The sequence below is a fragment of the Coturnix japonica genome, chromosome 19 (genome assembly GCF_054131305.1).
Source record: "Coturnix japonica strain WE chromosome 19, WE-NBRP24, whole genome shotgun sequence".
NCBI lineage: Eukaryota > Metazoa > Chordata > Aves > Galliformes > Phasianidae > Coturnix > Coturnix japonica.
Genome location: NC_140681.1, coordinates 3,761,007 through 3,771,380, shown reverse-complemented (window position 1 = coordinate 3,771,380; position 10,374 = coordinate 3,761,007). Strand labels below are relative to the sequence as shown.

Sequence of the window (10,374 nt, the reverse complement as noted above, 5' to 3'; positions counted from 1 at the left end):
GTAGGTTTGTTGCTTTTAAACATTGAAGTTGAAGTTTCAAATCCTTGGTGGCTGGTGGGAATTTGTCACAAAACTTCAACCCAGGATATCAATACCACCAATATCTGCCTCTGATGTCCTGGGCCACATAATAAAATAGGAGGCCTTACTTTTGGAGCTGTTCTCATAGCTTGCATTGAATAGGATGAGCTTGGATTGTGACCTTTGCTTCTGAAATCCTCTGCATCCTCTGGTAGCATGTCAGAACTCAAGAGTAAGCTGGTGATTAGATTTTTAACAGATAGGAGTTTAAGTCCTTATTGAGCTGTGTGGAAGATGTAACATGGCTGTAAGCAGTGATATGACATGTAACCAGAATCAAGAGCATGGGGATCATTTTGTAACCTCTAATTCCTGAGGGAATCCCTAACGCATCCTTCCAACAAGCACAAGTCATGGCTGCTGCAAGTACTAGGGCCTGCTGTGAACAAAGATTCAAGTAGTGCATAAAAGCATTCTGCAAATATATGTATTTTGTTACATTAATCAGCATGCAAGGTCATTGTGTGTGTGTGTGCATGTTCCATGTGTTAACAAGGTGAGGCAGAAACCCCAAAGAAAATAGAAAATCAAGTCTATAAATTATCATTTTGAAATTAGACAGTGTCAGCCTTGAAAGTCCTTCTTGTAAATGTAAATAATGGGACTTGGTTATTGTTATCCCTAATGATTTATTCATCAAGTAGAAAAATACCTGTATTGACAGTGCAAGATAAATCCATGCTTCTTCACAAACAGGTGACCTAACAGGAAAAAGAATCTAGTTAATGCCAGGATAGCCTTTGACATTGCTTCCTCAAAACCCCACTTGCATGTGTGCAGAAAGAGCAGTGCAAAGCATTTCCAATCGTATTACAAGGGTTTGCAGAGCAGAATGGTGTGGAAAGGTGATCCAGAACGGGGAGCTGGTAAAAAGGGCTGGGTTTATACTGCAATGCTTCAGTGTTATTTTTCTGTAGGCTTGCTCCCCTCTTTGAAAGACATTTCATACTAGTAAAATGTCAGTGATTTTATTCATTCTACCAAGCATATGATCACCCTTGCTGAGATCAATGTTCATGTGGATAACAGTTTCATCTTTGCTTTGTTTTTGTGTCACTGCTATAAGCAGAACATCTGGCCTTATGGGACAAGGAAGGCATGTGGCTTCTGAGAAGAGGCAGCAGAACAACTCAGATTCTGCTGCTCTGAAAGTAATGCCTCCTGTTTAGTTCCATGGCATCTGCAACAGTTCCTTGCTGCCGTCCATCCCCCCTTCTTGGCTTTCTGTGCCCAGCACTGAGCACAGGCCGTGCCCGCAGCCTGCCCTGGGCTGCTGTGTGCCCAGGCTCCTACCCAGCACTGAGACCTGGACTGGGCCCTCACCCTGCGGGGCAGAGCTGTTCCCACTGGGGAGAGCAAGAGGGGACACGGGAGTCCCCAGGCAGACCCTCAAGTACCCACATGGAGAGGCACAGACTGTTTTTGCTTTTTTAAGAATTGCTTAGGTTTTATTGTTATTATTTTGTGTTGTCCTTTTAAATCCGTTGTGGCCCAGTGTTGAAACAAAAGTCCCAATGGAGCAACTGCAGTAGACCTTGGTGCTGCACTCGAGCCCTTCTTCCCGTCCAAAGCCAAGTCCTCTGCTTCTCCAAAGGAACAGCCGCCTCTGTAGCTTCTGTGCCAGCGCCTGGAGGCCGCAGGGAGCTCGGGGCCGTCCGCTGGACTCCTCGTGCTGTGGTGGTGCAGCAGCTGAGAGGACACCAGTCCCAGTCCTGCCCTCTTGTCAGGGCTCAGCTGGAGGCTGCAGGAAGCTGAAAGCCATCTGTTGGACTCCTTGTCTTGTCCCGGCGCAGCAGCTTGTAGGACAGCAGTGCCAGTCCTTCCCGTCTCCTCAGAGTTAGGGGAAGAAGAGGTGAGAGGTCTTGGGGAAGGCTGAGGATGGAGGGCGGGGAAGAAAGGGCGGCAGGGAGCAGCAGCTGGCGCAGGGGCTCTCTGGCGGATGGTGCCATTTCAACGCCAAGATGGAAATGGAGAGCCCCTGGTGCGCCGCCGATGGAGGTAGCAGCGTCGCCAGGCAGACACGATGTTGTGGTGCCTGCCCTGCCTCGATGGAGGTGGATCCACCTCCATGGGTTCATCCTGCTGTGGGATGTCCACCTCCATGGGCTCGACGCTGCTCTCTGGTGGATCGACATCCATCGGCTCAGGTTTGCTGCTGCTCCCCTGAAGCCGCCGCTTCTTTGCTGGAGGAGGATCCATCCTCCTCCACGAGGGAAAACACGAAAGGTGGGAAAGGACTTTGTGAATTGCTCCTTGGGCCAGAAGTCTGTCACCAAGTCGCGAGTCGACTAAGGACTGATGTTCTGTTGTCAGGGTCCCTGTATTTATAGCGGTTGTCAGGGAGGTGGTTTGTGACATCAGAAAGCCATGGCAGTGTGACCGTTAGAATGTCCCATGGTGACCAAAACATGGCTGTGTTGGGCGTGGGGAGGCAATGGCGCTGGTTTTGAAGGAGGATGAAGGATGCAAATGATTTGAAGCGTGAAAAGAAATAAAACCAGGCTCACTGGTGATAAACTGTGGAAGACTCCAGAGTTTTGGGAATTTTGTGTTACTGAGATCCTTCCGACATTGCCATGAGTTGTAGGGTACAATGAAGCACATTTGAAACACTTATACAACAATTCACACAGTAGGTGGAAGTAGGTAGAGCAGCTGGAAGTCTTGGCACTGTCCCATAGCTGCAGTGTCATTGGCATTAGCAAAATGTGTTGGGAAGAGCCCTGTGCCTGTTGTGTCCTGATGGACGGTTACTGGCCCTTCATCAGTGACAGGCAGAGCAGTTGTGGGAGAGGAAGTGAAGTGTCGTCTACCATAGGCCACCCTCCTGGGATGATGACACTGATGATGTATTCTTTAAGGACCTGAGAGGTACCTGTGCATCAGGTGCTCTTGTCCTTACGGTGACTTCAACTTGCCAGACATTAAGTGTGAATACCACACACCTGGTATAAAACAGGTCCAGGAGAGTCCTAAAAATGTCTTGATGGTAATTTCTTGGTACAGGTTCTAGGGGAACCAATGAGGAACGGTGCTTGTAGGTTTGTTGCTTTTAAACATCGAGGTTTAAGTTTTACGTATTTGGTGATAGGAAAACAGTCACAAAAGTTCATCCCAGGTAGCAGGGTCCTCTGGGAAACTGCTTTTGAAGGCTGTGGGGTCAATCAGTGCTGATCACTTTGAAGTGTCAGCTCTATAGAGCACAGGAGCAGGCAATGCCAAGAAGTCACGCAAGTGAGGAAGAAGGTCAGCTTGCCTGAGCAGGGATCTTGTTGTATAGCTTAGGTGAAAAGTGCATGGTCAGTGGAAATGAGATGGGCTCCATCAGAAGAGGAGTGGCCAGCTGAGAGAGGGAGGTGATTGTCCTTCTCTGCTCTGCTCTTGCAAGGCTCCATCTGCTGTAGTGCATCCAGGTCTGGGTCCCCAATACAAGAAAGACAGGGAGCTGTTGGAGTGAGTCCAGAGGAGGAGCACTAAGATGATATGAAGACAGGCTGAGGGAGCTGGGCTTGTTCAGCCTGGAGAGGAGAATGCTGCAGTGTGACCTCATTGCTGCCTTCCAGTACCTGAAGGGAGCCTACAAACAGGAGGGGAGTCAACTCTCTACATGGGTAGATAATGGCAGGACAAGGGGAAATGGCTGAAGGAGGGAAGATTTAGGTTGGATGTCAGGGGGAACCTCTTTACTATGAGAGTGGTGAGATGCTGGAACAGCTGCCCAGAGAGGCTGTGGATGCCCCGTCCATCCCTGGAGATGTTCAAGGCCAGGTTGGATGGGGCCCTGGGCAGCCTGGGCTTTTATTCAATGTGGAGGTTGGTGGCCCTGCCTGTGGTGGGAGAGTTGGAGCTTCATGATCCCTGAGGTCCCTTCCAACCTGGTCCATTCTGTGATTCTGTGAGTGTGGGAGGATTACAGAGATGTTGTTTGCCATTGTAGGGAGAACATTTAGGTGATCAGACCTCAGAACTGAAGCTGGTCAGTGGTGTGGGGAACTAGAAAAAGGGCTTTTTAAAATATATTGATGGGAAAAGGACCATTGGTGACATTAGTCTTCTACTTGGTGAGGATGAACACTTCCCTAGTGCATAGTGTGTTGCTGCTTAATTCACCAGCAAGTCTATGTAGGTGTGTAAGTTACAGTGTAAAGTTATTCTATGCTTTACTGCTTTCTGCTACTTTCTTTTCACATAACTTCTGAGTAGAATAATTCCCTTTGGCTGATTGATGCTGAGTTTTGAGTGTTGCATTGGAGGCATGGCATTTGAAAACGCATACTGATGGACTATAAATGTGTTGCTGCAAGTTTTCAAGTGATTCTTTTAATATGGAGGTGGAGCACTAATATCTCTTTGGGTAAAATCTATCGCTCCTAGAAACAATATTTTAAAGTCCAGTGGTATTCATGACTACATTCTCCTTGTAATTGCTCTCTGGTGTTACTGTCTGTGGGTTTTGGGGTCATCTAAAGGTGTTGGACACATGGCCCAAAAGAGCATGGGATTCAGCAGCAGCTCACAAACCAGCATTTACTGAGTTGCTACATGCACTGTAGCATATGTGGCTATTGTAGCATATTTCAGTGGCTACACTGCTAAGGATGCTCAACCCATGAACTTTAAAGCTCAGCTAAATATATATATAAGGGAAGTAGGTAAGCGTGCTTAATAGCTGACAGACATGTTGCTTTGTCCTCTGTCTTGAGAGAAGAGAGCTCTTGGGAGGATGCAGGATGTTCTGTGCTTGTGAGGGGGGTCTCAGGACTATAGCAGAAACTGATAGTTTAGAATCTGGCTTAGGAAGTCAAGCCCATCCGCTGTTCGTGGGTTGCTGTAATGAACAGGTCGTGTTAAGGAAAGAAACTACGGCACGGAGCACGTTTCTTTTAATTACTGTCCACTTTGAAACGTGTCAGCACGTGTTCAGCGCCTCAGCTGGGAGGAGCTGCGTCTGCCTCGAGGGCGGGGACACGGGTTGGGTGCAGCTCCCGCAGCGGTTCGTGCTGCTGCCGTCGGGCGCTGACAGAGCCGGGCAGCCCTGCAGCCCGAGGCCCGGCCGCACGTTGGATGCGGAGCCGCGTCCGGGCGGCTGCGGAGGTTATTGAGGCTGCGGCGGTTATTGAGGCTGCGGAGGCCGCGGCTCCGTGCCCGGTGGGGGCCGTGCCGGGAGATCATCACCGCCCTTGTCCCCCCTGGGCCTTCTGGGCCCAGCACCGAGCACAGGCCGTGCCTGGACAGACCCTCAAGTACCCACATGGAGAGGCACGGACTGGTTTTGCTTTTTTAAGAATTGCTCAGGTTTTTATTGCTATTACTTTGTGTTGTCCTTTTAAATCCGTTGTGGCCCAGTGTTGGAACAAAAGTCCCAATGGAGCAACTGCGGTGGACATTCATGCTGCCCTTGAGCCCTTCTTCCCGTCCAAAGCCAAGTCCTCTGCTTCTCCAAAGGAACAGCCGCCTCTGTAGCTTCTGTGCCAGCGCCTGGAGGCCGCAGGGAGCTCGGGGCCGTCCGCTGGACTCCTCGTGCTGTGGTGGTGCAGCAGCTGAGAGGACACCAGTCCCAGTCCTGCCCTCTTGTCAGGGCTCAGCTGGAGGCTGCAGGAAGCTGAAAGCCATCTGTTGGACTCCTTGTCTTGTCCCGGCGCAGCAGCTTGTAGGACAGCAGTGCCAGTCCTTCCCGTCTCCTCAGAGTTAGGGGAAGAAGAGGTGAGAGGTCTTGGGGAAGGCTGAGGATGGAGGGCGGGGAAGAAAGGGCGGCAGGGAGCAGCAGCTGGCGCAGGGGCTCTCTGGCGGATGGTGCCATTTCAACGCCAAGATGGAAATGGAGAGCCCCTGGTGCGCCGCCGATGGAGGTAGCAGCGTCGCCAGGCAGACACGATGTTGTGGTGCCTGCCCTGCCTCGATGGAGGTGGATCCACCTCCATGGGTTCATCCTGCTGTGGGATGTCCACCTCCATGGGCTCGACGCTGCTCTCTGGTGGATCGACATCCATCGGCTCAGGTTTGCTGCTGCTCCCCTGAAGCCGCCGCTTCTTTGCTGGAGGAGGATCCATCCTCCTCCACGCGGGACAACACAAAAGGTAGGAAGGGACTATATAAGTTGCTCCTTGGGCCACAGGCGTGCAACCAAGTCGCTAGTCTACTAGAGACTGATGTTCTGTTGTCAGGGTCCCGGTATTTATAGCGGTTGTCAGGGAGGTGGTTTGTGACATCAGAAAGCCATGGCAGTGTGACCGTTAGAATGTCCCATGGTGACCAAAACATGGCTGTGCTGGGCATGGGGAGGCAATGGCGCTGGTTTTGAAGGAGGATGAAGGATGCATGTAATTTGAAGCGTGAAAAGAAATAAAACCAGGCTCACTGATGATAAACTGTGGGAGAAGACTGCAGAATTTTGGGGATTGTGTGTTACTGAGATCCTTCCAACATTTCCATGAGTTGTAGGGTACAGTGAAGCACATTTGAAATGTTTATACACCAATTCACACATTATGTGGAAGTAGGTAGAGCAGCTGGAAGTCTTGGCACTGTCCCATAGCTGCAGTGTCATTGGCATTAGCAAAATGGGTTGGGAAGAGCCCTGTGCCTGTTGTGTCCTGATGGACTGTTACTGGCCCTTCATCAGCGACAAGGAGAGCACTTGTGGGAGAGGAAGTGAAGTGTCGTCTACCATAGGCCACCATTCTGCGATGATGACACTGATGATGTATTCTTTAAGGACCTGAGAGGTACCTGTGCATCAGGTGCTCTTGTCCTTACGGTGACTTCAACTTGCCAGACATTAAGTGTGAATACCACACAGCTGGTATAAAACATGTCCAGGAGAGTCCTAAAAATGGCTTGATGGTAATTTCTTGGTACAGGTTCTAGGGGAACCAATGAGAAACGGTGCTTGTAGATTTGTTGCTTTTATACATTGAGGTTTAAGTTTTACGTATTTGATGATAGGAAAACTGTCACAAAAGCTCATCCCGGGTAGCAGGGTCCTCTAGGAAAATGCTTTTGAAGGCTGTGGGGTCAATCAGTGCTGATCACTTTGAAGTGTCAGCTCTGTAGAGCACAGGAGCAGGCAGTGCCAAGATGCTGGAAGTCACACAAGTGAGGAAGAAGGTCAGCTTGCCTGAGCAGGGATCTTGTTGTATAGCTTAGGTGAAAAGTGCATGGTCAGTGGAAATGAGATGGGCTCCATCAGAAGAGGAGTGGCCAGCTGAGAGAGGGAGGTGATTGTCCTTCTCTGCTCTGCTCTTGCAAGGTTCCATCTGCTGTAGTGCATCCAGGTCTGGGTCCCCAATACAAGAAAGACAGGGAGCTGTTGGAGTGAGTCCAGAGGAGGAGCACTAAGATGATATGAAGACAGGCTGAGGGAGCTGGGCTTGTTCAGCCTGGAGAGGAGAAGGCTGCAGTGTGACCTCATTGCTGCCTTCCAGTACCTGAAGGGAGCCTACAAACAGGAGGGGAGTCAACTCTCTACATGGGTAGATAATGGCAGGACAAGGGGAAATGGTTTTCAGTTGAAGGAGGGAAGATTTAGGTTGGTTGTCAGGGGGAAGCTCTTTATTATGAGAGTGGTGAGGTGCTGGAACAGCTGCCCAGAGTGGCTGTGGATGCTGTGTCCATCCCTGGAGATGTTCAAGGCCAGGTTGGATGGGGCTCCCATAGCTCTGTCCGCAGCCGGAGCGCCGCTCCCCATGTGCGCAGCTCCCGCAGCGGTTACTGCTGCTGTCGTCAGGCGCTGACAGAGCCGGGCAGGCCTGCAGGCCGAGGCCCGGCTGGCAGCAGGTTGACTGCGGAGCTGTGTCTGGCCAACCTCAGAGGTTCCTACGGCTGCGGAGGCCGCGGCTCCGTGCCCGGTGGGGGCCGTGCCGGTAGATCGTCGCCGCCCTCGTTCCCCCTCGGCTTTCTGTGCCCAGTGCCAGAATATAATAATAACCAAATATAATGTACCAGACTCTCTAGTACACACATGGAGAGGCACAGACTGGTTTTGCTTTTTTAAGAATTGCTCAGGTTTTTATTGTTATTACTTTGTGTTGTCCTTTTAAATCAGTTGTGGCCCAGTGTTGATCAAAAGTCCCAATGGAGCAACTGCAGTAGACCTTGGTGCTGCACTCGAGCCCTTCTTCCCGTCCAAAGCCAAGTCCTCTGCTTCTCCAAAGGAACAGCCGCCTCTGTAGCTTCTGTGCCAGCGCCTGGAGGCCGCAGGGAGCTCGGGGCCGTCCGCTGGACTCCTCGTGCTGTGGTGGTGCAGCAGCTGAGAGGACACCAGTCCCAGTCCTGCCCTCTTGTCAGGGCTCAGCTGGAGGCTGCAGGAAGCTGAAAGCCATCTGTTGGACTCCTTGTCTTGTCCCGGCGCAGCAGCTTCTAGGACAGCAGTGCCAGTCCTTCCCGTCTCCTCAGAGTTAGGGGAAGAAGAGGTGAGAGGTCTTGGGGAAGGCTGAGGATGGAGGGCGGGGAAGAAAGGGCGGCAGGGAGCAGCAGCTGGCGCAGGGGCTCTCTGGCGGATGGTGCCATTTCAACGCCAAGATGGAAATGGAGAGCCCCTGGTGCGCCGCCGATGGATGTAGCAGCGTCTCCAGGCAGACACGATGTTGGGGTGCCTGCCCTGCCTCGATGGAGGTGGATCCACCTCCATGGGTTCGTCCTCTAGAGGGATGTCCACCTCCATGGGCTCGACGCTGCTCTCTGGTGGATCGACATCCATCGGCTCAGGTTTGCTGCTGCTCCCCTGAAGCCGCCGTTTCTTTGGTGGAGGAGGATCCATCCTCCTCCACGCGGGACAACACAAAAGGTAGGAAGGGACTATATAAGTTGCTCCTTGGGCCACAGGCGTGCAACCAAGTCGCTAGTCTACTAGAGACTGATGTTCTGTTGTCAGGGTCCCTGTATTTATAGCGGTTGTCAGGGAGGTGGTTTGTGACATCAGAAAGCCATGGCAGTGTGACCCTTAGAATGACCCATGTTGACCAAAACATGGCTGTGTTTGGCAAGATGGAGGCCTATGGCCTGAGATTTGAGAGGAGGAGTGTCTATGATTTGAAGGGAGAGATAAAATCAGTTCATTATTGATACTGTGGCAGAACACTCCAATCTTTGAGGCTCTCTGTTATTCATATCCTTCAGTCTGCTCTACTGTATATAATATATATATAATGTCCATAACTGAAAGGTACAACACATTTGAAATGTCTTTTGTGGGACTTCTAAATGCAAGAGATGCCTGCTCCTGGCCAGCAAACTCAAACAAAGCTGCATTCAGTCATTGCACAGCAGCTCACACACAGCTGTGCTTCCAGCAGGTTCATGACCAGCAGTAACCCATGCAGAACTGGGGGGATTCACTGCCAGTTTACTGGGAGCGTGATCCTATGTAACAACAGCAATATTCCTGCCCTTTCTTCCCAAGTGCTGTGCAGGGTTCACAGCTCTTGTTGCCTTGCTTATAAAGACAGAGGGTTGATGGTACATAGGGCAGCTAGTCTGAGAGCTCTGCTCTGTCCCAAGAGGTGTGATGAACCTTGCAAAGACTACTGGGCTACAGGAAGCAAAGAGACACAGGCACACTGGTACCAGTGTGATCTGCCCACTGGTGGCAAGTATTTCTGCTCAGGATAGATGTGGTCCTGGCCCAACTCTCAGGACCACCGAAGTATTTCAGTGCTGAGAACAGAAACCTCAGCTATAACTCAGTTTGCAGATACACAGCTACTTTAGGGCTATTGGGAAGTTCCTGGCCCAACCAGCCCACCCGCAGCGTCCCTAGGGAGCACCTATGACAGCAAATTACTCAGCACAGAGCATCTCTTGCTCTGTTTTCAGCTGATGCTGCATGTGTAACTGCGACAAAGCCCAGGTAGAACATCTATACTGCTGGTGAAGCTCTTCTGATCAGGAATCCCAGCACTTTGGGGCTCAGTGGTACCCACCAGAGGGAAACCCAAGCTTTGGACTCTGCCACAGTTAAAACAGCCACACTGGAGGTCTGTTGCGGCCCCTTGACTTAACATCAGGTTTTTCCACATATGGTAATAATGACATCTAAATGAAGTAGCTCTGCAGCCAGGCTCTGAGGGGGTATTTTTACAGAGGCAAAGTGCTGGGGGACCAGGCCCAAGGGAGAGCTGCTGGCACACCGAACTCCCTCATAGAGCCACACCAAACCAGACAGGCTTGTGTTGGTGGACATTGAAGAGCCGGTCAGTCGGCTCGAAGCCATCCTCACTGTGGAGCCCCATTCGACCCACCCCCTCCCTTCACGCGGCCCTCCCTGAGGCCGGGGCAGGCCGCGCCCCTCGCGTC

The 10,374-nt window shown here is 51.3% G+C and overlaps 1 protein-coding gene across 1 annotated transcript; it reads right to left on the bottom strand.

The window, feature by feature from the left end:
• Window positions 1-1,470: 1,470 nt before the first annotated feature.
• Window positions 1,471-2,359, bottom strand: LOC146757805 (uncharacterized). The gene is given in 3 exon segments (XM_085520612.1): window positions 1,471-1,968; window positions 1,970-2,002; window positions 2,004-2,359. Coding segments are annotated over 3 exon segments (744 nt in total). The 5' UTR covers window positions 2,217-2,359.
• Between the last annotated feature and the right edge of the window lie 8,015 nt (window positions 2,360-10,374).